This window comes from Ochotona princeps, chromosome 17 (genome assembly GCF_030435755.1).
Source record: "Ochotona princeps isolate mOchPri1 chromosome 17, mOchPri1.hap1, whole genome shotgun sequence".
NCBI classification, from domain to species: domain Eukaryota; kingdom Metazoa; phylum Chordata; class Mammalia; order Lagomorpha; family Ochotonidae; genus Ochotona; species Ochotona princeps.
Window position 1 is genome coordinate 28,870,875 of NC_080848.1, and position 27,798 is coordinate 28,898,672.

The 27,798-nt window shown below is 49.9% G+C and overlaps 1 protein-coding gene across 6 annotated transcripts in view; it reads right to left on the reverse strand.

The window, feature by feature from the left end:
* The window catches only part of BCAS3 (BCAS3 microtubule associated cell migration factor), a 546,677-nt gene that overhangs the window by 5,739 nt on the left and 513,140 nt on the right, over window positions 1–27,798 (reverse strand). For 3 of the 6 annotated variants that reach the window (XM_058675587.1, XM_058675589.1, XM_058675588.1), the window contains 2 exons: window positions 14,581–14,748; window positions 8,559–8,721 (listed from right to left, as the gene is read on the reverse strand). In XM_058675587.1, coding sequence (XP_058531570.1) covers window positions 8,559–8,721; window positions 14,581–14,748 — 331 coding nt within the window. The remainder of the gene's footprint in view (window positions 1–8,558; window positions 8,722–14,580; window positions 14,749–27,798) is intronic. The other 3 variants (XM_058675591.1, XM_058675590.1, XM_058675592.1) reach the window with 1 other exon arrangement.

Genomic DNA, 27,798 nt, shown 5'->3' on the forward strand with positions numbered 1-27,798 from the left:
GTCAGCAAATGTGCCTTACTATTATTGCTGCAATCGGATTAGTCATCATGATTATCTGCAGAACTTCAGGGTACCTCTTTGGTTCTCTCCCAGGCAGGTGTCTCTGCCACCTAGACCCCCACTGGAGCTTAGGAAGGAGTTCTTTTTAATCAAGAAATGGCCCAGGAAGGAGGATGGCCGATACGTGTTTATAGCTTTTCATTTCCCTCTTTGCCTCTCTGCAAAGCCCCTCTCACAAGATGGAAAATAAATTTCCAACCCTGTTGACATGCATTGATTTTTCCCTCCTGCACCCACCTCCCAGTTCTCCCATGTCAGCAGGTGCTACGGTTAAGACCCAGGCCTGCACTGGGCCTGGTGGCAGCCTAGGGAGTGGATGGCCACGGGATACAGCCAGCCCTCTGTCCTGTTTTGTTTAGTACTGAGCTTCAGAAAAATCCTGAAAACAGCAACGGTTCTGTCCTTCAATTTGCGTAGGGGGTCAGGTGTGCCTACACAGAGTCCCCTCCATAAGAACTTAGGGGTTTTCAGTATCTTCTCCTGATGGGATATGTGTGGAGACTGCAGGGCCACAGGATTGCTATGACTTCAGCAAAATGGTTCAGATGGGGTCTGCCCCAGGCCAGCCATTTTATCAGCAAGGGATCTGCAAACAGGCCATGGAGCTGTGCTCCATGAGTGTACAGGATGAGGCTTGGGAGAAGGGATGCTTCCATGCAATATGTGGAGCTGGCTAGCTGGCTTCCTGGTGCTGGATAACCCCAATGACAGTGGGGGGGCGGTGTGGCCCTGGTAGACACTGCTCAGGGTTGCTTGACTTCTCTTGTCCTGGGCCTGGAAACGGCCGCACTTTGTGTATAAGTTTGGCCAAGGAGGTGGAGGCCTATTCAAAGGGATGCCGGTATAAGGTGGAATTGGCTGAACCCCCATCAAAACCCTGGTGGCCAGGTCAGGGACCACAGGCAGAGCAGGAGCCAGCCTCAGCCCTCAGGGCACTTTTCAGGAGGTTAAAAGTGCAGCAGTTAAAGGAGGTCACCTATGGGATGGCCTTGCTCTGTGCTGCACTCAGCATACCCACCTCCTGGCCTGCCTGGCTTCCTCCGTGGTACACCCGCCTTGGGCCCCTTTCCAAGCCCCTTGAGCACCTCTCTCAGTTTCTGAGCTTAGAGACATCAACAGAGCTGGGGTCTGGTGGAGAGGCAGGCAGTTATGGCCAGCAGATACCAGCAAAGGCCTTTCCATCCTTCCCAGGCAGGTTCAAGGTTAGGAAGGATGGCAGCATCTGGGGTGTGGGGCTCCCCCATATTCCAACAGTGGGAATCCCAGTGTGGGCTGTGGGAGCGGGGAGCAGCAGAAGGGCCTGCTCTGTTCTTATCTTTGGGGCTTAACACCTATGTCTGAGCAACGCCCCCTGCTTCTGGGTTCTCCCCATGTAGGCAGTCTCTTATCCCACTGGGCCCCATGGTATGCTGTGTCCCCCCTTTCCCAACTCCTGGTCCTGACCCTTGCAGGTGTGGAGACCCAGAATTTTATCACAGAACAAGCCCCAGATCATGTGTACAGCCTAACCTATCACCCCTGCTACCAGTGTTGGCTCACACACTGAAGGCACGTCTCAGGTGACCCTGGCTTGAGGTGGGGGCACTTCTGGGGTCACTTCCCTTGGCCACTGGAGCTGTGTTCAAATTCCCCAGAATGTCCATGGGACCTGGGCAGTGGGAGATCTGGTGCTTGGGACATATACAGTGCCCCAGATGACCCATGGCCCCACAGGGCAAAGTCACAATGGTTACCCAGGGAGAGGTGATAACAGAAGAGATGGTGGACAGGGCCCTCTCTGCACCTTAGCTCCCCTCATCTCTCCTCCCCAGCCACAGACGGAAGGTTCTCAGGCCTCTGGGGGCCCTGTTCATGAGAAGAGCCCATTCTGGCATCAACCCCAAGGAGTAGAGACACAGAGGCAGGCTGCAACCTCAAGTCCCTGCAGTGCCCAGCAGGGCCGGGGCATGAGGACAGGAGGTATGCAGGCTGGAATACAAGGGAGAAGGAAAGCAGGGAAGTGGGTGAGGGAGGGGCCTCTCTTTCAGCAGGTTGTCCCTAAGGTTCCGTCCCCTCTCTGCTGAAGTCTGGCAGGGGCGGGGGTGGGGGCACTGGTGTTCCAGGCAGACCTCCCTTATGGCCCAGTGCTGGAGGGCTTCTCTGTCACAGCCTGAGAACTGATGAAGAGCGATGAGGGGCGAGAGGTCTGAGCTGAGGGGATGCTGCTCTGGTTGGGGGCAGCAGCTGTTCCCCAGGCTGGGAAGGACTTGAACTAGAAATATTAATCCCAGGAAACCAAGTCTGGGCTTTCAAGAGAACAGTAGGGTCCCCCCACCCAACCCCAAGATACCACTAGACCAGTACACCACCCAGGGACCCTCTCAGCAGCGCTGTAACTAACCAAGGCCAAGCACACCCCACCAGCACCTGGCGCATGGGGATGGCAGAAGCCAGACTGGGCCCACTTACTCCAGCTACCTCCCCGGGTGTGAGAGGCTCTGATGGGAAGGAACACATATGGGGACAGGCCTCACACTGCCTCTGTGACTTCAGCAAGCTGAGGCCCCTGAGCAGCACTTGGTATCCAGGACAAAGCTGAGGGGCCTCCTCTGGTCTTGGGGCCTCACACGACACTAGCAGCAGTAACTCAGCGGCTGTCATCAAGGTGGACTCAGAGCCCACAGGGATGCTGGTGAGGGGGATGTGCCCACATGCCCATCCTGCACAGACAGGGCAGCAGACGGAACTGCTCGCACAGAACCAGGTGCCTGGCCGCTGGCCTTGACCTGCTTGGCTCCAAAAGCCTAGTGAGAATGCTCGGAAAATGCCACTCCGCTCCCTGGTGGGCAGGGGCTCCCTGAGTAAGGCTTCTGTGCTGAGAGCAGAGGGGCTGCAGACCACAGGGGCCACGCTGCTCTTTGAACGTTGCCGAGTCTCGGGGCCGGAGACACATCTGGTTCTCATTCAGATGTCCAAATGTAATTAAATTCTCGACGACGCAGCGGAAGAGGTTGGTAAGATGTGGCTTTTCCCCTTTTCCATCAGAGTGAAGGAATCACAGCCTCTCATTCCACCAGCAGATCTGCTCTTCTATTCCACAGGGGTGAAGGGTTGCACTCTTATCTCCTTTACCTGCTGAGGGGCTGAGCCAGTACGCCCATGCAGACCCCACACCCTACAATTTCTTGAACCCGTCTGAGAGGATAACTGCTGAGCCCTAGATTGGTACACTGGGAATCAGGCAGGGTTGGGGGAAGTTAATGTCACCACTCCTTAGGGGGGTCTATGTCCAGGGTCACATCAGGGACATGCCAGTGTCCCTCTGCTGCCACTAGGATACAGGGCATTTCATAATACCCTGTTGAGGGAATTCTGTGACCTCTCACAGCAGCAAGGGCTTGAGAGCTGTGCTCCTGGAGTCCTTGGGACAAGAAGCCGTCTGGTGCCCAGTCCCACAGCCCCAGTCAGGGTGGGGTACTTCCTCCAGCAACCCCCAGCATTCACGCTACAATCTTGGGGCTTCTGGAAGAGGTGCCCCTTTCCTGACACTGGGGCAAGGCCAAGGGTGGCAGCTCAGTCTCTCAAGGCCTCCCTGGAGCCTCCAGGGTTCTGAGCGAGTGATAGGAGAGCAGATTCCCCTGACCGAGTTGTGGGATATCCCGTTCAACAGGAGGTAGACTTCACCAACCCAGGCCTTAACTAGGGGCTCACCCTGCAGCAAGCAGCACACCTCCCAGCCTGCTTTCCCACTTGGATGTCTCCAGTTCAAGGTTTCTTTTCACTCAGGACTGCCCACTTTCCTCAGCCTTGTGGTGCAGGCTTTACGAGTCTTCCAGTAAGTGGGGGGCACTTTTCCTTTCAGAAAAATTGTCCCATGAGTTAAAACCTTAACTGTGGGTGTGGAGGCTGCCCAGAGACAAACAGGAGGGTTGGGAGATGGGAATATATTCTGGATTAAACAGAGCTGGACAGAGGTCTCTGTGGGAGTCCCACTTGCTCTCCACGAATCTACCAGAATAGAACCACCAACACGCGGACTATGGCATCTGGGTGCCAAAGAGTGTGGGCCAGGCGACGGGTGCAGCATGCAAACCCGTCAGTGTGAACCAACCAAGTGTCTAGTGTCACCAAGCTGGCTCCAAAGAAGAGTTGTCATTTCGTGTCTGTTTCCAGATGGTAAGTTTGACCTTAATAATGGGCATGGTTTCTTGGTGGCTTTTAGGGTGTGGTCCACATGTTTTGGTGACCTTTCTGTCCATGATGAGGTTGGAAGGAAACCGAGCCAATTGAGGCCCAGTTGTCCTTAAGCTGAGCCCAGCAGTGGTGTTGGGGGAAAGATCCCTGGGGTTTCCTTCAGGGTTGCAGCTGATGCTTTCACTCCCACGTGCTGAGGCTAGGAGAGTTCTAACCCTGGATGCTGGTCTTGGTGCCGCCTGTCCAGCTGAGAGCTCCCAGGCTGATGCCAGGTTTGCCTTTGTGCTGCGCTTCCAGACTGGCTGCTGGTGCCGGGGCTCTATTCATTATTCAATTCAGCCAGCTCAGACGAGCCTCTCCATTTGCTCCTCCAGGAGGAATAACAAATCTAGAAATGCAATTCCACTTTGCTGTATTAAGATATTGATTTGCCTGTCGAGTAGAAGTGCATTTGTTCTGTCAGGCCTCCCATGGGTAGGAAAGGGTTAACCAAATGTTTATCACAAGGCTGGCTTCAGAGTTGAAAGTAATGTGATCAGTAATGAATTTTGTGTTACATTAGGTTGTATAAATGGACAGACAAGCGCAGACAACAAGTGGCCAGGAGTCGGGGCTAATCTAATGATGTAAAAATAGAGACAGCACCAATTATACTAGGGGCCAGCTCCAGGCTCCTGCAGGGACTGCAAATGAATAGGTACAAATCAAATTACTCACTAATAGACGCACTACAAGAGGGGCAGTCAATGGTAAATGCATTAGAGCCTAGTGACCTCTCTGCTCTGCACAGCAGAGTCCGAAAATTTGACTTCCATCTTCAAAGTAGGGGGTGGGGAGCCTCGTTCTCAAAGAGACTCTTGTTGGGTGAAGGACAGTATTCTTCCTCAGGTTCCCCATTCCGACCAGTCCTTGCCCTGGGGACCTCCTGGCTAAGCTGACCTTGCCGCCCTCACCCTGTGGCTCCAGGAGTCACAGCACCAAGGGTTAGGGAGGCATCATCTCCGGGTGGGGGGAAGAAGGAGAGTGGGACAAAGCCTCTGGGGAAGCAGTGACAGGAGGCAACACCCTGACACTTTGCAGCCCTGTCTCTCAGGAGGGATGCTCTTTCCGGCACTGTCCAGGGCTGTGTCTACATAGGAAATAAAACATGTCCTTACAAAAGATCACAAACGGACCTTTCAGAGAGCCGAAAGAGCTGAGCTGTGACCAAGTGGCTGCCAGAATCTGGTCTGACCACTGAGAGCTCCAAAGCGGGTATCCCAGCATATTCAGGGAGTTGCAGATTCCTTTCCCACTCTGTGCTATGCTAGGGCAGTGCCAGGGAGCAGGTGGAGGGACAGCCAGGCTCTTGGGCAGCCCCTCAGGGTTTCCTGCTCCTTTTGGGCACCAGGGATTTAGAATACGGGCCTGAAGTTCAAAGCTATTTGCAGAATGGCTGGGCGATAGAAGCCAGGATCATGGATCATGAAGATGAGCTCAAACATATTTATTGTGCACTCTGCTTCTGCGCCCAGTAGTCTAGGAGTGAATAAAGCATGAAACTGAAGAAGTCCTAAGCCTTCCAAGGGTTCAGACCACTAGGCTTGGCCCACTCACCCCCATGCCAGTCCTAAGGCCAGTACCAGTCACCACCAAAGTAGCTGGAGACAAAAAGAAGATACCAGTAACATAAATATGGAGGACATGGAATGGAAAATCATCCTGAACAAGTGGATGGTGAATTCTCCTCAAACTGAATTACACACAGGAGTGGGTGGAGCTGCCACTGAGTAATGCCCTGGTAGGCTACTGGGGGACTCTGCCAGTCAGTGTTGGATTGATGCTGCAGGTGTCTGCTACCGGGGTGGGGGATGGCTGGATTAGAAACATGGTGGGCAGGATGAAATCCCCAAGTTGGTGGGCAGTTGTTTCTGGAATGGGTACCCCAAATGCCTCCTCTGTCAGATGCCATGAACTAACTAGTTTAGCTTGCACAGTGCTGGGCTCTGCTCTCCCTACAGGGTCAGAGAGGGTCACATGTGGTCTCCTTTTTGGCCAGCCATCAGCCCGGGGAGCAGGGGAGTTCTACACACCCAGGGCCATCTTCTGAGAAGGCAGAAGGGAAAGATACACATTTAGCTATTCACAACCTGGCCCAACCTGCTTCAGCTCTCACACCGCCCACAGAGGGTGGCAGTTAAAGGTGAACTCTCAAGTCAAGAGGAGGAACAGGAGAAATCCTCCCTTGGGTTAACCATTCACCTGCGTTAATGCTTCTGGAGAGGGGCCCCAGTCAGCAACTGCCCCCACTTTCTGGCCTGGCTGCACATTTTCCATGGTGTTCCATATGGGGACAGCACCTGGAAGGGGGCCTCTGAGGGGTCTGTTTCCTCCTTGAGGACAAAATTGGTCCAAGTGCTGATATTAGACCCAAGGCAACCAAGCAATGCACATGGGAGCTTCTCAGTCCTTACCCTCATACAGAGCTGCCTGTGTCTGGGTCCAGTGGCCTCGGGGAACAAGAGGGAGGGTAGAAGATAGAGAAGAGAACTGGCCTAGAATCATACTGGAGACATAGCCAGCAACTAACAAGTGTATCTTTGGAGCACCATGACTATTCCTATTGCCTTGGCTGGCTTCCATTTACCTCTCGGAGGCCACAAAAACCCAACCAGTCATTCAACAAACATTAACTGAAGCTCAGCTTGGCTCCTATCCCAGTGCTAGGGGCTTGGGTGGGGAAAAGGCTGGTGGTTAAAGGTAGCAGATGCATCAGACTCAGCTCAAGGAAACAGAGTTGGGTTAAGTCACATTCATGGAACAGGAGATCATGGAGGGACTAGAGGAACCACCTGAGCTAGTCCTTCTAGGAGGGACATTTAGGAGAATCAGTTATCACCCATGAAGAGAAAGGGCAGTTCGCATGGCTTGCCTGGGGCCAAGTGCTCCATGAAGCACAGTAGGATGTTCAGAGAGCAGGCAGGAACATACAGCTGCATGGACAGGAAAAGCGCTACAGAGGAGCTGGGGTTTGAACTTGGCTTACAAAGATGACTGAGTGGAAGAGGGTCCTTAGGATCAGGTGACCAGGACATTCCCCACACCTGGTAGAGGACTTTTTAAAAAAATTTTAAAATTATTTTTAAGTGTAACGAAGTGACTTCTTTTTATATAAATAATCTAGAAAAAGAAAACAGATTCCCTCCCCACCAAATTTTGAGAATATGAACTTTTTTTTTTTTTTTTTTACAAGAGAAATGGTAGAGGACTTTTAAATCCAATTGAAAAGAAAACAACAAATGTTCTCCCAGTGGCAGGAGCTGGGGTGCCGGGATTTTCAGCTTGACCGTTCCTCCCAGCAGGTAACAGCCAGACCAGGTGTTGTGTCACTGAACTGAGATATCACCAATGCCATTGTTGCTGTGGCCTCCCATCCTAAGCAGGGTGCCTGTGACCTTCCAGCGTGCCTGGGCTCTGTATCTGGGGGCCCTGTACCTATGGGTACTTACTCTCTCCTCCCATTCTCAGCACTGAGGGCTCTGGGTTGGGGGGTTGGCAGTTTTGTCCCTACATCATGACCTGTGCACAGGGGAGCAACCCTGATTTCTCCTTGGTGCAGGGGAGCTGAGGCTGGCAGCCAGACAGCAACAGACTCCAAGGCTAGCACTGCTGCTGCTTTAAGGCAGGAACCAGGTCATACTTACCAGCCTAGTGTGCAGAGTCAGCAGATGTCTACAGGGAAAACGTGTGGGGCTGTGGAGGTAGGCACGGAGAGAAGACACCCAGAGCATTTTTTTCCCAAGGGATGACTCTACAGCCCAATTGGGCAGAAGAGAATGAAGGCCCCAGGAGCCTGGCTAAGTTGGCGAACAGTGTTTGCCCAGGAACCTGGTATTGCCAGGAAAGCGCATATCCAGGAGGAGCTGGCAATCTGGGACAGTACCCACAGACTGTAGCAACTTGGGCAAAAGAGAGACCATGTCTGACTCTTGTCTTGAAAAGGTGATGGGGTCCAATGAGACACATCACCCTCTCCCATGCTGAGAAGCAGGCAGTGGGAGCAGTGTGATCAGGAGAGAGACATGAGATTGTAAAGACTAGGCACTGTGGGGGGGACGGATGTCTGACCAGCAGGAGGTTGCAAGACAATAAACAAGGTGTCCTACCAGGGTGTCTGAGGTGCATGTTATTTCGACTCACAGGGCCCACAGAGTAGGCTCAGCCTTCACTGAGAATCAGATCACTGGGGGCTGAAACAGGGGCTTGAGAGGCCACACAATGCATGAGGGTTGACACCGCCAGTTCCTCTCATCACAGCTCGCAAGGGCTAAATGAGCAGGGTATACCTGCATGGAGCAAAGTCCCCTCCTTGAGCTGGAGATGTTTCATGTGCAGACAGGGAAATCCTGGTGACCACATCTTCTGAAACATCTGCCAAGTCTGATGAAGTCCATACTGCTACCTCAGTGATCTCTTCTGAACATGGGGTGGACCAGCAAGCAGCAATGTCTAAAAGATAAGGGAATCAAATCACTGCCCTTGGGCCTGAAATTATTGTCACTTGATCATGTGGTGCCTTGCGATGGAAGGGGACTAATGTGGTTCCTGTTGACAGATCTAGGCAGTGTTCCTGACTCTGGGCAGTGGAATAAGCAGGAATCCCAGGGCTCACCAGAACAGCAAACCTTGGAGGTATGAGAAACAGGAAGTGGCAAACAGGCAGGGTCATTTGGCTAAGGGTGCACCCTTTGATCTCCTTGGCCATCACGGCTCCCATCTACTGAAGTCTTAATTTCTACAGTCCTGATATGAAAGACGTTGCTAACACACATGCACATATGTACACCCTGAGATAGAAATGGTGCTTTCAGGTCACCTTTAATAAAACACAATCAGTAGATATTTTCTCATTAACTGACTGAGCATCCCTATAACCATGAAAACACCGTGTATTGCTCACAGTAGGCTTTTGTTCTGGTTCAAAGGAAAAAGCCACAGCTCTTTCAAGAACTAACAGCAGTTTCTGGGCCCAGCGTAGTAGCCTAGTGACTAAAGTCTCCATTTTGCACGCACCAGGATCCCATGTGCGCACTGGTTCGTGTCTCGGCTGCTCCACTTTCCTTTCAGCTTCCTGCCTGTGGCCTGGGAAAGCAGTGGAGGACGGCCCAAAGCCTAGGGACCCTGCACCTGCTTGGGAGACCCGGAAGAAGCTCCTGGTTCCTGGCTTCAGATCGGCTCAACTCCAGCCATGGCCACTTGTGGAGTGAACCAGCAGATGTTAAGATCTTTCTGACTCCCCTTCTCTCTGTAAATCTGATTTTCCAATAAAAATAAATAAATCTTAAAAAAGCAGTTTCTGACAGATGTCTTCAAAACAGCTTTTGCTGAAAACAATCAGTGTTTTCTGCTGAGTAATTAACAAAGCAACCAGAGAACACAGAGGGTTTAGCAGAATCAGTTGCAGCAGCAGGTTTCAAAATGCAGATCAGCTCTCACCAAACTATTATGAAATCCATTTGTGAACTCCAATTGCATTTTTTAAAAAATGAAAGAGAAAGTGTTAGAATGTCTTGTCTGTGGTACTGTTTTGGGAACATCTGTGTATGTATGTGAACCGAGTGATAATGTAATTTATGAGCAAAAGTAAGAGGCAGAAGAGACTGCCTCCTGCAGAGCGTGTCCAGCACGACTAAAATCCAGGACGAGCATGTCTGGGAGGCCTGGGTTTTTGATGTTCCATGTGGGGGAAAGCAAAAAGGAAGATAAGATTTAACCAAAGAGTGACTGAAGAGTTAAAAATCTAAAGAGAAAAAGCACTTCTAGGATACTCAAGTGTTTCTTAAAAAAAAAAAAATTACCTAAGCACAAAACAACTGGAATAAATCAATGTTTTGTTTACTTAAAAAGTCTATTTTCTTCTAGAAAAGGCAATATTGAAAGGAATGTGTGCTAAGCAGGAATTAGTGAAGTTATTCTGAGGGGGATATGGAGAGGATGGGGCTTTGGGACTCAGCATTCCAGGGAAAAGGAAAAGTATGTGCATAGGCCTGGCCAGCAGAGCAGCCTGTGAGCTTGGGGACACTGGGGAAATTCAGTGTAGCTGTAGCTGGCACACAGGGCAGCCAGAGCAGAGTGGAGGGAGAGCAGGGTTGGCTTCACACCAAGGTAGGGTGAAGCTGCAGGAGGGGGAAGGGAGACAAGGTCTGTCCTCAGACTTTGGGTGGGTTAGCAGCTAACTGGACAACGGGTTCTGGAGACCAGGGGGCAAAACCAACTTGGACACAGTTTGTAAGTCATCAGTTAAGAGACAGACACTACAGCCATGAAGGCAGAGATCACCAGGGGATGAAGCAGACAGGAAGAGGCCAAGATGTCGCCTTTAGAAAGACTTACATAGGACAGGGCAGGAGCGCGCAGAATATGATGTAGGAGGAAAGCCCACTGAATTGGTAAAACAGGCCCCATGGGGAGAACACTTCTTGAGGGCAGCAGGGCCATGGCAGAGAGGACAGTGTGGTTGGGTGGCTCATGGCAGGGGTACTGCCCCTCAGCACTCAGGCAGCAGGCAAGAGAGATGTGTCCACCAACAGCCTCCATTTTCTCAGATGACTGGGAACCCCTGAAACAGTATCCATGAGAAGCAAAGTGACTGGCTCTCAGATAAGGCACAGTATGCAGCACCCTACTGAACAGACTGTGGTAACAGAAAGTATCTGACACAGACTCTTAGTGGAGCAGAGAAATGGGGACTCCATACAAAAGGACAAACACCAGAAGCTGCCACAGGACACTCCAGGGCTGCACTGGGCTTACGTGGCAGACAGCAAACAAGAACCACCTCCTTGCCATGTTGTAGGGGTCTGGCTTGTGTGGTGTGGGTCCAGTATGGCTGCGGGGACACAGGGAAATGTGGGGTGGGGTTCAAATGTGTCATGGCACCAACCGAATCAAGATGCGAGTTTTCCTCAGCAACCCAGGTGTAAGGGTGCAGGAGGTGACCTGGAATTACATGGAATGGTGGAAGGACAGCAGGAGTGGGGGTTGGGGGTGGGTGAAAGCATCAGTGAGAAGGCCACACAGATGGTTATGCCAGAGCTGGATTTGTTCACCACACACATGACCTAAGGGACACTGGCTTGGAGGCCTTAGCCTGCCGGATAGATCACCAGGCTTGAAAATAGACCTTGAACTCTAGTTCTTGTTAAGGTACACACCTGATTGAGGAAGGCTGGGTGGGGCCTGACACTGCATTTCTCACCAGCTCCTAGGTAATGGTGGTAGTTCTGGCCTTAGGCACCCTCTCCTTTTTTTTTTTTTTTAATTTTTAAAATAAACTTAGTTTTAAATTGACATAAAAGCCGCATACATTTATCACATGCAACATGATGCTCTGAAATAACTACATACTACAGAATGGCTGAATCAAGCATGTTAACACCTGTACAAACTCTTGTACCAACAACGTATTTGAAACACAGAATGAGAGTGAGAGAGAGAGAGTGAGAAAGAATATCACTCATCTACTAGTTCACTTTCCAAATGGCTGTAAACTCCATCCATCCGGGCCTCCCCCATGCATGGCAGGAAACCATCACTACTCCCTCCCAGGGTGCATAGCAGCAGGAAGCTGGATAGCAAGTGAAGCTGAGACTCAAAACAAGCACTCAGATACAGGTTGTGAAGGTCCCAGGTGGCATCAGAGCCTGTGTACCACACACCCTTCCCTTTGCTCCATGGAAGGACTTCCCAGTGGGGTGCCAGAGCCCACACATCTCCAGGAATTCTGCCAGTCAGCTATATACCAATAACCTGAAACTCACTGAAATAATTTTTACACTTCAGAAATCCACAAATTGGGGCCTCCCTGCATTCCTTTGGGGAACCAGTTGTTAAATATTTACTAACACACCACCAGCCAACCCTCGATAACACTGAGACATGCTGTATCACGCGCTTCCGTGTGAGGGGTCGTGAGAACAGGCTTGGACTTGGCCTCTGTGCTGCATGCGTTTGTTGATATCACGGGAGTGCCTGGGAGAAGGCATCCAAGGAACTGCTTGTCTCCGGTGCCTCAGAGCACCTAGCAGGCAAACACCTGATGTCACTCTCTCTGCCTGTCCTGTGAGCTACAGCAGCACTGTGGGAAGGCAAGGAGCATCGGAGAGGCTGCTATGGGTAAAAGGTGACTGGCTGGAAATCCTCACCTAAGTCACTCTGTACTTATCAGCCCTGTGGGCACTGGGCTGCCTTGGGCTGGGTGTATGGGGCTGCCTGTACTGCATTACCAGGTTGATTCTTTATCCCCGGCTGAGAAATGCTAAAAGCAACTCTCAGCAATGGTGAGGGGAACCGCCTAACTTTCTCCCTTCCAAGTACTAACCAGGCCTGACCCTGCTTAGCTTTGAGATCAGACGAGATTGTGCGTGTTCAGGGTGGTATGGCCGTAGATGGGAACCACCTAAGTTTCTTACTGGCCTTCAAAATTGAGAAGCTTAAATAAATAAAACATACACCTATTATGACCACAGAGAGCTAAGTGAATCTCTTTCAGTGACAGCTTGCTGAAAAAAAGGGGGGGAGGGGAAGCCTTCTCTCTTCTGATCTATGGGCCATGCAGTTTTCACTTATTATTTTTTAATATTCTTTGTAATTTCATGAATTTGCTAAGGCCACAAAGACTCCCCTGAATCCCTTAGCTGTGTGGCTGTGTTCAGGTCCAGCGCTCGCTGAGAACACCCTCCCATCTGCTGGAAGAGACTTCTGGGTGATGCTGGGGAGGAGAGGGCTCACAGGAGGGAGGCTCCCGGGGAGTGGTCTAGCAATACAGGCTGAGGAGTGTAGGACAAATCAGGCCAGCAGCCAAGTGCTAGAAGACCAGGTCTCCATGGCTGCAGCAGCTCCTATGGAAACTGGGGTAGGACCCTAGTGAATGGCAGAGCTGCTCCTCATCTCTGGACCTGCAGGGGCACAGTGACTGTCATGGAGTGGAGCAAGCGGCAGGGGATGTGGCTGTGTCCACGTGTGCTCTATGGGTGGGATATGGCCATGACACCTGTGAGGCCCAAGCTCCCTTCTTTATACAGGAGGTGGCAGGGAAGGCAGAAGGATGTCTCTACACCCCATCCCATAAAGTGCTTCTCTGACCCAAGTCAGGCTCCATCCTTTCCTCCTCACCTTTTCATTTGCTTCATTCAACTACTCCTTGCTGTGGAGATGATGTCTCTGTCCCCTTCATGGGGGAACAGAGGGATGGGTTTGGGGATGGGAAAGAAGGCTGGGAGAGGCCTAACTGCCAACCACCATCTGAGAGGGATGGGGGCGTTGTGGGACAGCGCCAGGTGCTTCTGGTTCCAGAAGTTGTGACTCTCTGTGCCCCTCTGGACCTGTGATAACTGCCAAGGTTCTAACTGCCCACTGGGCTCCCCTTTTCTGGCAGGCCTGTGAGGCAGGGATGGAGCAGCTCACATCAAATGGTAAGAGTCCTGAGTGGACTCCGTTTAGCATCTGCCCAACCCGTCATGAAGTTCACATCAACCACAGCAAGCGGGAAGAGCCAGCAGTCTTTTGTGAGGTGCATCAGTCACAGGCAGCAGATAGGTGGCAGGATGGAGCACAGCCTGTGTTACAGTTATGTGCAGATGGGAGGACGGTGTGTGTACATGTATGTGAGCAAGAGCTGTGAGCGCGTGTGTGAATCACATGCACATGAGCGTGTGAGAGTTGTGTGTATGTGAGGATTGTGTGTTCAAAAGTTGTGTGCATGTCAGCCAGAATCATGTGCAAGAGCTATGTGAGCACGAGTGAGTCATGTGCCATGTATAAGAGTCCATTCAGGGTAGTGTCTGTGTATCATCTAAGGAGCTTCCTTTGTTGGGGCAGGAGGCCCGTTGCTAAATATGCTCAAGGGCAAGAGTATAGAGCAAAAGGCAGCCCAAGAAAGGACTGTGGAGGCTGAAACTGGCCCTGCACGCTTCACAGTGTTCCCTCCCAGGCTGGCCGCACCCCCTCACCCACTGGTCTGTGAAGTGTCAGCCTGATGAGAGATACTGTGCGGCCTTAGCATTCAGGGCTGTTGAGGGACTTGGGGACTGCCTTTCCCAGGGGAGTCCTTCTGGAATCTCTTTACACAGTCCCATTGCATTGCTCATGGTGTCTGTGTCTGTGTTCTGCCTGCAGGAGTGGGTGGTTCCACTGGGAAGTCCCCTTTATGCAGAGTTTCTCAACACCAGAGGCTGTGAACAAGAACAGTGCACCAAGTGCTACTCCAGAAACTAACAGAAAAGACACATCTACAACTTCACCTGCTGAAGAAGCGCTACGCCAATGCGTGCGATCACAAGTCAGGCTGGCAGCTGGATGCATGGTTACCTGTTCCAGATCCCACAACGTCACGGCTGGGTGACTCGGCCATGGCGTCAGCGAGGCGCTCCCGCAGACCTTCCTCTGTGTGCTCCATGGAGGACATGTGTCGCAGCCCAAAGCCCTCAGGCCAGCTCCCACACACCTCCAGCAGGGTCACGCTCCGGTCAAAGGTACCTGTAGCACATAGAGGACATGTGGCATTGAGTCCATGTCTTCACGGGGCAGGCCATTCTTTCTTTCCATCCATTACCACATGACTACTTCCATGGGCCAGACACAAAGCGGCCTCTGTGGGACAGGCATGGGTGGTGCCGAAGAAAACAGCTCCTGCCACTGCGGTGGTGCAGACCACCTTACCACTATAGGGAGTTTCACAAGGAGGAACTAGGGAGCAGGGTTCCTCTATTATCCAGGGACTGTCCGTCCCCCAAGTTCACCCAATACATCTTGACTTCTTTATCTGATGTAACAGGACTCCACCTAAAATGCATTCAAAAGAGGGGTTACATGGCCTAAATGACAAAAAAGACTTTTCTAAATCACTACATCCTATTACCTATTCACAAAGAACTCATTACCCACTAGAAGCTCTAGGAAGCGATAGTGCAAGAACACACAGCCAGTGAGTTTGTCCAAGGGGTCAAGATGGCTTGATGCCTCACTGTGCAACTCATTCTACACCATCATGAAGTCTCCTTGCATGCCCAAGGACATATGCATAGAAAGGGTCTCACGTACGAACACTGGCAGTAGAGTTGGGTGACAGCATCTTCAGCAGTGAGTGTTCTTTAATGCAAAGCTGCTCTCCAACTCTAAAAGTAAATGGTGTTCTGCTCAATGCCAAGATTAGGTTTGAGATGCAAGATCATTCCAAAGTGCGAGTTTAAATTATTCTACTGTATTCTTTTTTAAGATTTATTTTAATATTCGACTGTATTCTATAGTAAGTTTTCTGTGAACACTTATTTCATCCACCTTCTCTTGGGTGGATTATTATCATGCTCTGCTGCTTTAAGCACATGCCTTTTCCCCAGTGATTAGGTAACTGAATCCACCACATATATTGGGCTTGGTTCCTGCCAGCACCAGGAAGACAGAGTGGAGGGGGGGGAAATGCAAATGCCAATGTTCCCCAAAGTTAAAAGTACACAAAACACACACTCTTTATCGGGCCTCGCTTCTCTTCTTTGATCAGCCGTCAGAAACTATCTTTCCTCGGCAGCCGGGACTGGGCAGTGTCAGCACACACTCTTTGCCAATGACAGGTGGTAATAGAGAGGGTGTGAGCCCCAGCCCCGGCAGGCGGCCCTGCTTCTGATAAAGGCCAAAGCATCGAGGTGATAACCGTTAGTAAACGCTCGACAGCCAGTGACTCCATACATTAGCAAAGTAGGCCAGATAATCCTGAACTCTTCTGCCCAGACAAAGGCCCCTGGTCAGCCTGTGGGGATTTATATGTGTGGCAAGGGTCACCACCAGCTCCTGAATTTCATCAGCCAACTTTGGCTTTGATTTATCTCTTACCTAATTGTGTAGCAAATGCCTGGCATTGGGGAGTGGGGAGAAGCAGTTATAACTGTGTATCCCCAAAGAAGCAATCTTGGCAGCTGGTGGCCTGCCATCAGCCTGTGGGGTGGGAATTGGGAAAGGTGCACCACCCTTTCTCACCTTCTCTGTCCATCAAGTTGGGTCAGGGTGGTGTTCTGGAGAGCTGGGTGCTAAGTGTCAGGCAATTTGCTGTGGGCCTAGACTAAGCAGCATCAGCTCTAGCACCAAAACCCATCCAATGTTGACCCAGCCCAAGGACACACAGGGCTGGTGATGTAAATTAGGCTGCCAGCTCTACTGCCTACATCCCTGTGACATTAAGTGAGGGCCTGTATCTCCTTTTTCCATTTCTCTGCCCTGTCTCCACAGTTACAAAAGGTTTTCCCAGGAACCCATGCTTCCCATGTTCCATCTTATCCAACAAGAGGAATGACAGGAAAACAAGGGCCCTCCTCTTGCTTGGACATGTGGCTTTCTCACAGACAGAGGTGGCTGAGAGTGGGGAACATTGGGAAGGAAACAAACAGCGGGGCAAAGGCCTCCTGGGTAGGTGGGTGGGGCTCCAGTGAAAGAATGGCCTGCGCTGCAGCTGACAGAGGAGTGTGCGCTATCCCAAGGCACGGAGGAGAAAAGGATCTGAATTGTATCACGGGGCGGAATGATATGGGGCAGAGAAATAAATCCAGACTCATATTCATTCACATACATGTCAGCCATGGGACTCCAAGCACGCAAGGCTGCTATGATGCCCACATGAGGTAAAGCAAGTGGTGCCTGCACATCACAGGGTGCTCCTGCAACAATCACAAATGTCTACCTTTGCAGACCACCACGTTCTGCAGGTCGGCTCTGTAGGAGGAGTGGGAAATTGACAGAGCCTACATAAACTTCGAAAGTTCTTAATTCGCAGCTTGTAGCACATTCTTTTAAAAAACATTTTACCATTCATTCTCACTTCCTATGGAATGTTACATACACGCACCTTTTTTTTTTCTGAAAGCACAGGTGGATAATATTAATACCTCATAATATGGGATTCATGACCAAGTTCATAACATGAGGCAAGGGGGACAGATGACCATGTTGGGGATGTAACTCATGGAAGATAACCCTTTTTCCATCTCCTTTTGCAAGCCCAGAGCTCTTTCTGTCAGCTCACATGCTGCTTCCCTCCCTGTCTTTCTCAGCTGGCTTAGAGAACTCCTGTTACTTTCATTTAGGGTTTTTAAAGAATTTTTTTTCACTTGTAACCACCCCCAAGATCCTTGTATCCATGGCTATGGTGATGAGTCTGCCAACCATGCAGCACACAGGAAAGACAGAACATGTTTCCTCTCTTAGCCTGGGCACAGCTGGGGAGTTATGGGTAGGAGGTTGGAGACACCTGGTCACTTCTACTGTCTGCAGAAGCCACAGCAGGGCCCCTGTTCATTTGATTAGAAAGGTCCTGGCAGAGGTTGTGCAGTTCTTCCCCGCCCTCTGCCTTCTCTCCCAGCCTGCTGCTGTCCTGGCTGCAGGTGCATGGTCATCAGCAGGCAGAGGGGTGAACAGGCCAAGCCCTAGGAGGCTGAGGTCATTTCTGGACTCTTAGGAAGCTGCACATCTTGTAAGTGGTGACAGAACAGCTCTCATTCATCTTTCAGCCCGGGGATACTCTGTCAGAGGGCAGGCCCTTAAATCACATCACGCAGGGAAGGGTCAGCTTTAGGGGAGAAGATGCTTAGCGAGTGCAGTCTTTTGCAAAAATCAAAACGCACATGCTCACAAAGACACACAGAAACGGTGAGTCCCCACATGCGTATTACTTTAGTTAGATCACACATTCATCAGATATGGATTACTGTCCACTAGGATAGGAGTCAAGCACTATACTGAGGTATGGTGACAGAGTGAACCAAAAAGGAAACCGAAGGGAAGGGTCTTTCACAAAATTACAGGAAGTAGCTACTGTGAGCGCAACACAGATGGGTGTCTCACAGAGTTTGAGAGACACAAAGAGCTGTCCTGAGCCTGACAGTTTGTCCAGGGGGTCACCCAAGGGTCTGCTCTGAAGGGCTGTCTTGTGCCCTGCTACTCCCTGAGCATCATTTCTCCAGATGGAGTTCAAGTCTGACCCTGCTCAAGGAAATCCTGAACAGCTACTTGCATTGGACTCACCTACAAACTCCAACAGTATGAAATTAATTTTCTTTTTAATCTTTAGGAGTATAGTTGGTGAAAGCTAGGAATTCCCCCCCCCCAAACTGTTTGCTTATATATACAAAATTGTGCAAGCAGACTGACTCTGAAGCCCTTCTGTGGACCCTGCAGACCAGCCCATGGCTGTGTTTCACCTGTTGTCTGTTGCTCACACATTCTGCAGCTCAGAAGCTCCTGAGGGCATGCATTTCTGTATAATGGGAAAACAGCACAGGACTCTCCACATTACACTCATTCAGAGCACATTTCATGACATCATGACATTATGATCATCAGAGAAATCCAACTGTTCCTTTGGAGTCAATACCCTTGAGGTGGAGCCCAGGCATCTAGAGCTAGGGTAGGCAGAAAATGGAGTTTATATTAGAACGCAGAAGATGCGTTCCACTCTTTTTCCTTCTGCACACTAAGTTTAGATTTGGAGATCTTGGGAATTGGCGGGGGAGGGAGCAAACTGGGTGGGATAGCACAGAATGCTGGTGGCATACAGGGGAGCTTCCTGAATCCTGCTTCTTGGCTTGGCATCCTGTGTGATTCTCTCTCCCCAGAGAAGAGACAGAGCAGGTTCTTGGGTTTCACAAACCTATTAAAGGCATGCTTTGACAGCTGGCAAGCTGGCAGTGTGTAGGGAGGAGGGTCACACGTGCCCTTCTTTTGTACAGTGTTGTAAAAGGGGCAGGGAAGCCTGCACAGTGGAGATGGAGTGGGGCAGGTGGGATGCTCCCGAAGCTGATAGCATCTAATCACATCCTGCTATTGACAAGACCATGGCTCAGCCTCTGTTCTGCATCCATTCCATTCAGCCCTGGGTTTGGACTTAGCTGAGAGTCTGTTGATCAGATTTGCAGCAACCAGGGAAGCCTATAGGAAAACCTGTATGGTGTTTCTCCAGTGGTGGGCCCTGCTGGGTGGAAGCTCGTGATCACAGTGATATCTACAATAACCAAGAGACCATCCAGTATGCCATGAATGCAACCCCTGGGCAGCTTCATTGCCCTGTGTCCCAAACTCCTCCTCTCTGAGCTGGCAGTTGACACAGGGCAGCACTGTCCTTTCCACACCATCTGAGGATCTGAGCTTTACTTGGTGCCACACTCAATCTCATGTGACAACCTGATGGGGTTAAGGGATGCCCAGAGAGCTGGCGAAATGTGACGTAAGTGTTTCTGGAAGACTAGCATCTAAACCAGCAGATAGGGTAAGAAAGATCTGTCTTTACCAATGCATTGCTCAGTCACCAGTCTAAAGACAAGAAGAGGTAGGAGGAACAAACTCATTCTCCCTGAGCTGGGATGCTGTTTTCTCTGGCTCATGGACACTGGAGCTCCTGGTTCTCAGACCTCTGGGCCCTGAGTGGGACTTGCCCCATCAGCCCTTTGCCCACAAGGTTTCAGGCTTTTGAATTTGGCCAGGGTTTATGCCAATGATTTCCCACAATGCCTCCAGCTGTCCTGGTGCTGCAGCTCATGCTAACAGAGTGGCACTTCAGAGTCTTGTCAATTATGTGAGTTATTTCCTACAATAAATTCGGAGAGCTATCTGCCTATACACATACATACACATACCAACTCCCATTGGTTTTGCTTTCCTGGAGGACCCTGGTTAATCTACTTCGGCATACTTCATTATGTCAATGTGCACCATGTCATTTCTAACAGATTGGTTCACCGTGGGAGGGCAGGTAGGATGAGAGGATAAGCAGACTCCATCTGTCCCCACCATTCTTTAGGTTGATTCCCCAAATAACTACAATCCCACCTCCATAGGCACATGCGGTCCTGAGCAAAAAAGCTTGGGCTCCAGCAATCTTTAATGACTCAGATGATCCAAGGCTCCTGAAACTGGTGACAGTAAGTAAGCCCTACACATCCCATATTAATTAATTTGGATTGGGATTTGGGGTTTGGGCAGTAGGTTATTTTTAAAGGATGTACTAAGGCAAAGGAGAAAGGTGTCCCCTTAGCTAAGGTTAAAAAGCCAAGAGAAGGGACTGTGCACTGGTCAGAGGCCCCTGAACAGAGAACCCTGGGTGGCCAATATATCCAAGTGTCTTACACCAAGGGAAGGGGAGTTCAACAGTGACTGAAATACTAAGACTTCCTTCTCACTTTAACATAGAGGAGTCACAGGGGCAATGAGGTCACTCTTACAATCACAACAGAGGATCATAATAACAAAAAATAAAACAAACTTTAGGGGCCAGCATGGTGTCCTAACAGGCTAACTCTCCACCTTGCAGTGCCAGCAGTCTTTAACGGGCACCAGTTCTAGTCTACTCTACTTCCATTCTAGTTTCCTGCCTGCGGCCTGAGAGAGTGGTAGAGGATGGCTCAAGCTCTTGGAATCCTGTATCCATGTGCGAAACCTGAAGGAGGCCCCTCGCTCCTGGCTTTGCACTGGCTTAGCTCTGGCTGTTGTGGCCATTTGGGGTACTGGATGAAGATCCTCTATCTGTCTCTATCTCTCCTTATCTCTGTAAATCTGCCTTTCAAATAAAAAAAAGTAAATCTTTTAAAAAAGTCTTTAAAAAATAAATTTTAGGGCCCAGTGCAATAGCCTAGTGGCTAAAGTCCTCACCTTGAACACACCGGGATCCCATATGGATGCTGGTTCTAATCCCGGCAGCCCTGCTTCCCATTAAGCTCCCTGCTTGTGGCCTGGGAAAGCAGCTGAGGATGGCCCAAGGCCTTGGGATCCTGCATGTGCATGGGAGACTTGGAAGAGCTCTGGGCTCCTGGCTTTCGGATTGGTGCAGTTCCAGCCGTTGCGGCCGCTTGGGAAGTGAACTATCAGATGGAAGATCTTCCTCTCTGTCACTTTCTCTTTGTATATCCGCCTTTCCAATAAAAATAAACAAATCTTAAAAGAAAAAAAGAATTTTGCTTTTAACTTATTGAAGTATACAGTTAATGGCAAGCAGGAAGCCTGGGTTCACGTGGCACTGCCAGCTATTTGTTTTTTCACTGTATGACCGTGAGAATATCATTTCCATTCTTTGGATGTCAGTTTCCTTAACTACATGCAGTTAGTTGAATGGTGTCCTCCCTAAAAGGTAAGTTCATTTGGAGACTCAGAATGTGGCCCTATTTGAAAATAAGGTCTTTGCAGACATAATTTGGGATCCTACAATGAGATCATTCTGGATTTTGTGTAGGGCCTGAGCCCAGAGTGGTGTTTTTTTTTTTGTTGTTTGTTTGTTTGCTTTTAAAGATTTACTTATTTTTATTGGAAAGGCGAATATACAGAGAGGAGGAGACACAGAGAGGAAGATCTTCCGCCCAATGATTTACTCCCCAAGCAGTCGCAAAGGCCAGAGCTGAGCCAATCTGAAGCCAGGAGCCAGGAGCTCCTCCAGGTCTCCCACATGGGCACAGGGCCCCAAGGCCTTGGTCCGTCCTCAACTGCCCTCCCAGGCCACGGGCAGGATGCTGGATGGGAAGCGGGGCCACCAGGACCAGAACCGGCGCCCACATTGGATCCCGGTGCATGCAAGGCGAGGACCCCAACCACTACGCTATCGCACCGGGGCCAGAGTGGTGTTTTCGAAAGAGAAAAGAGAGGAGAGCACTGACAGAGAAGAAGAATGTGGAGGTACAGATTGGTGTGAGGCAGCCACAAGCCAAGGACACCAGGTTCTGCCACAAGCTGGGAGAGCCGAATATGCATTCTCCCTTGGAACCTTCCAGGAGCACTGCCCTGACCACTGCTGCTTTATCTGTGATAGCTTGCCACAGTTTTCCCAGCAGAACAGCGTGCCTATAAACCAGAGAATTCACAACTCTCAGGACCACCCTGAGCATTCGATCACACAGTGTAAGAGTGTGTTAAGCGGAACCACAGGAGGCCACTGTTACACTCCTGCACTGGACCAGACCAAATCAACAAGATCACTCATGCTAAACAGGGCAGAACCTGACCCAATCGCTGAGAAGGCTGACCACAGTGCCCAGCAGACTAGTTTTCCAAACAGGAGCTTCAGGTCCACCTGAGTCAGCATCCTAAGGAGGTCTCCTCTACTTTAACCCTTATCATGCAAATAACCTTGCTGAAACCTGAGGTTAACCAATCAGCTTTATCCCTGTTGTTCTGTTTCCTGTTCCCACTTCACAAAACCCCTGTTTTGCTTCTGCTTGGGGGAGCTCTATCTTCACTTTATAGAGTGAATACTGCTACTTCATGAATCACAAATGAAACCCAATCCAGTCTGTAACTACATCTGTTCAATTTTTCCCTTTGGTCAGACCTTTGTAGAACCACACGGGGTCATTCAAGCAGAAGGGATTACCCCTGACTGTGAGCAGCTTTTCTTGGGGACACTGGGATTTCAGTGAAATGCTTTAGAAAGTGAGGACAGGGCCTAGTGCAGTAGCCTAGTGGCTAAAGTCATTCGCCTTGCATGAACTAGGATCTCATATGGATGCTAGTTCCTGTCTTGGCTGCTCCACTTTCCATCCAACTCCCTGCCTTTAGCCTGGGAAAGCAGTCGAGGATGCACCAAAGCATTGGGACCCTGCACCTGTGTGGGAGACCTGGAAGAGGCTCCTGGTTTATGATCAGCTCAGCTCTGGCCATTGCAACCACTTGGGGAGTGAGCCAGCAGATGAGCAGATCTTTCTCTCTGTTTCTCCTTCCATTGCAGCTACTTAGGGAGTGAACCAGTGGATGGAATATCTTTCTCTCTCTCCCCTTCTCTCTGTAAATCTGACTTTCCAATACAAGTAAATAAATCTTAAAAAAATAAAAAGGAAAAGAAAAAAAGAGCACAGCCCCTGAGGAAACCCTGTGTGTTGGGGGGCAAGCAGCAGCCTCGATTTCCTGCCTGTGCAACTCCACCCTGCAGTCTGACTGCTTGCCAGCAACTGCAAGGAAGGGGCCTCTGCTAGCTGTCGGAGGCACACAAGGAGGCCTCTTGTCCCCTTACCCTGAGGATACCTGCATGGGACTCAGGAGAGCAGGGAAGGGCCCCCTAGTTCTCTTAGGTTCCCTATGTCCCAATGCCCTTCCATATCACAGGGTGGGGATAGGACTTGTAGCTCTCTAAATTATTTTCTTTAAAGTTTTATTTACCTATTTAAAATGAAAATGCAAGCAGAGAGCAGGGTTGGGAGCGGGGAGAAAAATGGTAGGGGAGGGAGAGAACGAGAGATAGAGACAGGGAGAGAAAGCTCTTCCATCTGCTGGTTCCCTCCCCAAACGCCCACAACAGCCAGGGATGAGAAAATCCAAAGCCAGGATCCAGGGACTCCACTTGGGTCTCTCACATGATTGGCAGGAGCCCAGGAATTGGGCCATCACCTGCTGCCTCCAGGGTGCATCAGCAGGGAGTTAATTAGAAGGCGAGGCAGGAGGACTTGATCCTAGGCACTTTGATATGGAATGTGGCTGTCATAACTTACTATATCGACACGCCCATACCCGTTAATAAACTGAACCACAGTCTGTATAGGTAAGGATGGAATGAGATAAACACCAGCAGAATAAGCTTTCTGAGTGGCTTCCTGGCAATACACATTAATGGTTAAAAACATGCCCAACCACTGACCTGTGAATGCCCTACTAAATAACCTAGAAAGCCAAGAAACCTTTGTGCACAAGGATGCTCACTGTCACTTTATCTTGGCAGTGGTGGTGGTGGGTGGGGATATTGGCTAGGTGAATTCTACTTAATCCTTGCAGAACATTAAGTCGTCGTGTAAAGGATGCTTGCAATAGGAGACAGTCTTCAGACCATGTTAAATGTAAACAGCAAGGCAGAACTGTGGAGTGAGCACACATGAGGAGCACAGGAAAGCATTCTATAGGAATTGTGCTCAAGGGACACAGAGGTGCCTCTGACAGCAGGGATAGGGGGCTTCTCTGTTATCTTTCTAGATGCTTTCCACAATTTTTATAATCAATAAAAACAAAATAAAATTAAATGAAGAACAAGAAAAAAAAACCCTAAAAGTTGAAAGAGCAGCCTGCCTGCTAGCAGGTAGGGAGAAAGTATATGGGAGGCTTCTCCTCACCCTGTGCCCCCCCGTGGAAGCCCTGAGCCCCAGCCCCCTTCAGCTGGCACCAGGTGAGGCTGCAGCTCTGTGGCTCAGGCCTGACTCTTCTCCCAGTGGCCTGGCTGGCTGCACGCAATGTGGACCCATCCCTGTGTACCTATGGCCTATTTCTTTTCACTCTGAATCAGGAATGTGCACCAACTACTGTGTGAAAAATGGCAGTAGCAGTTCCACCTCTGTACATATTTCATGCCTTAGCTCAGAAAGGGCTAAAAGAACAACTCTGAGGGTGCGGTGCAACGGCTCAACTGGCTAATTCTCCCTCTTTAAGTGCCTGGATCACACAGAGGCACTGGTTCAAATCCCAGCTGCTCCACCTGCCATCCAGCTTCCTGTTTGTGGCCTGGGAAAGCAGTAGAAGACAGCCCAAAGCCTTGAGGCCCTGCAACCATATGGGAGATCCAGAAGAAGTTCCTGGTTCCTGGCTTCAGACTGGCTTAGCTCCGGCCTTTGTGGCCTCTTAGGAAGTAAGCAAGTGGATGGAAGATCTTTCCCTCTGTCTTTCCTTCTCTCTGTGGATCTGCCTTTCCAATAAAAATAAACAAAATAAATAAAAATAAAGTTAAAAATAAAAATAAATTTAAAAAATGAAAGAAAAATAGCAACTCCAAAAGAAAGTGGTTTAAAAATCAAATCCTGGGATTGGCCTTGTGGTATAGCAGGTTAAACTGCTACCTGGGGTCCAGCGCGATAGTGTAGTGGTTAAGGCCCTTGCCTTGCACGCACTGAGATCCCATATGGTCACCAGTTCTAATACCAGCGGCCCTGCCTCCCATTCAGCTCCCCCTGCTTGTGGCCTGGGAAAGCAGTGGAGGACGACCCAAGGCCTTGGGACCCTGCACCTGCTTGGCAGACCTGGAAAGAAGCTCCTGGCTCCTGGCTTCAATTGGCTCGGCACATTGGACGGAAGATCTTCCTCTCTCTCTCCTCCTCTCTGCATATCTGACTTTGCAATAAAAACAAATCTTAAAAAAAAAATGCTACCTGGGACGCCAGCATCTCACATGGGTGCTGGCTCATGATTTGGCTGCTCTACTTCTGATCTAGTTCTCTAGTGATGCACCTGGGAAAGCAGTGGAGATGACTTTAGGTCTTTGGGCCCCTGCACCTACCTGGGAGACCCAGAAGCAGTTCCTGGCTTCAGATCAGCCCAGTTCTGGTCATTACATCATTTGGGGAGTGAATCAACAGACAGAACATATCTTTCTCTCTTTCTCTCTTTGTAATTGTTTTTCAAATAGATAAATAAATATTTAAAATCCAAATTCCTTAATCTGACGCTGCCCACTATCCTCTGGATGCACAGTGTCCTAGGAAACAACGTTTTCCTGACTGTCTGGGATTATCTGTGACCTTCACACATCATGAAGTCACTGAGCAGTGCCCCTGTAGACATCAGTCATCACTAGGGACTCCAGTAAGGAGAGTCTGGATTGGCTTCCCACTCTCAGCTGTTGCAGAGAAGCTGAGGGCATCTGAGAGGCTCTTACTGCCTCCCCCTGCCTGCTTTTCCTTCTCTTTCTAAAAACTTCTCTTTCAAAAATTATCCACTTATTTACCTGAAAGGGAGAGAACAGCAAGATCCCATCCTTTGGTCCACTCCTCAAACGCCTGCAACACTTGGACATCTGAGACTGCACTGAGGCTAGGAGCTGGGGGCTCCATCATCCAGGTCTCTCATATGGGTGCCAGGAACCCAAATACTTCAGCCATTATCTGCTGCCTCTCAGGTCTGAATTAGCAGGAGAGTAGAGCTAGAGCCAGGAATCAAACCCAGGCATCCCACTGCTCTGAAGCAGGATATAGGTATACAAATTGGCATTTTAACTGCCAGGTCAAACACTCTTCCATCATACACCCCACCCTAAATCCAGTGCAGTTTAAGATTTCTAAACCTCCAGCTGAGAATAGAAGAATTTTTCTGCAGCTAGACTGCAATGAAATGGCTCCTTTGAAATATTCTCAGCCTGATTCTCCTAACAGAAAGAAAATGTATGCATAGTGTTCAGCTATAGGATTCCCAGGGAAAGGCTCAGAATTCACTGGAAGATGCACTGTGTCCTCAGAAACCTAACAGCTCCTTGAATGGAAACATTTCATGGAATTGTATCCCTCAAGGCAACAAGCATCCATGCTGGGTTTTCTGGGACAGTCCTGATGGAACATAGTTAGGTCTGCTGTCAGATCAGATGTCAGGAACAGTAAGTGAACTTACGTAGTTGGGCATCTATTTTGTGCCACACATAGCTACCTACTTTATACACATTATATCTCATTTAACCATTCCCATATGTCTATCAGGTTGATGCCACTGTCCCCATTTTACAAATCAAGAAAATGAGCTAGAGAGAAGCACAATTTTTGTTGAAGATTACAGTATCAAGGGTATAACCAGGATTCTGATTCTAGGCTCATCTGGCTGCAAAGTCTGTACCTGCCACCTAAACTCTATGCTGAATGTTTTTAAAGGGCTATTCCTTCCTTCATTCATTTATTCAAGAGGGAGGGAGGAAGAGAGAGAGAAGAGAGAGATATCTTTCATCTCAAGGTCTAGTCTTCTAATGTCAGCAAAAGCTGGGGCTGGGCCAGGCAGAAGCCAGAGGCCAGGAGCTCCACTCGGCTGCCCTATGTGGGTGGCAGAGATCTGTGTACTTGAGCTGTTACCTCCTACCTGCCAGAGTGTGCATGAGCAGGAAGCTGGAGTGGAAACAGAAACAGGACTTAATCCCAGGTGCTCTGATATGGGATGCAGAAGTCCAGCAACGGCTTGCCCTGCTGCACCACAACACCTGACCCTTAATTCTGAATTCTGGCTGCAGCACAGAGGAGAGGTTTTCAGCTCAGTCTTGCTATTACTGTAAGACATTAAAGAGGCTCTTACGGTTGGGCATCTGGGCTGGGGGAGCAATCCCATTACAACTCTGTGATTTCTGTGCTCTGCAAATAAGTCTAACATGAGGCTCTCAGTGGAGAGTTCTGCAGCCTGAAACCATGGACCAAAACCTCTTCTCTTCTCCTTAATCAAGCATGACATTTCCAAAACCATAGGATTTCTCATGACCGAGTTTCAGAGGTGAAACTTCATCCACACACAAACCCGAGTGGCTTGTTCTTGTGGATTATTCCTGACCTTTTGCTCTCCCCATGGAACCTCTGCCTTTTCTCAGAGGAGAGACCTCTTGGCTTTTGCAGCTGGCTGAAGTGTCGGGAGGCCCAATTCTGCAGGCCTGGGGCCAGGCTGGATTTTGGGACTTTGAAGGCTAAAGAGGGATGGGTGGGCAAACTGGTTAATACCTGGAGCCACATCTAGTTGTTCCTCCCCAGAAAGCCCTAGAGTAGCAGCTGTGGGGAAAGGAAGGGAGGCACCCACTCAGCACTGAAAGGGAGGGTCCTGTTGTGGCTGAGGGTGCTGGAGTTGACTGGTTGG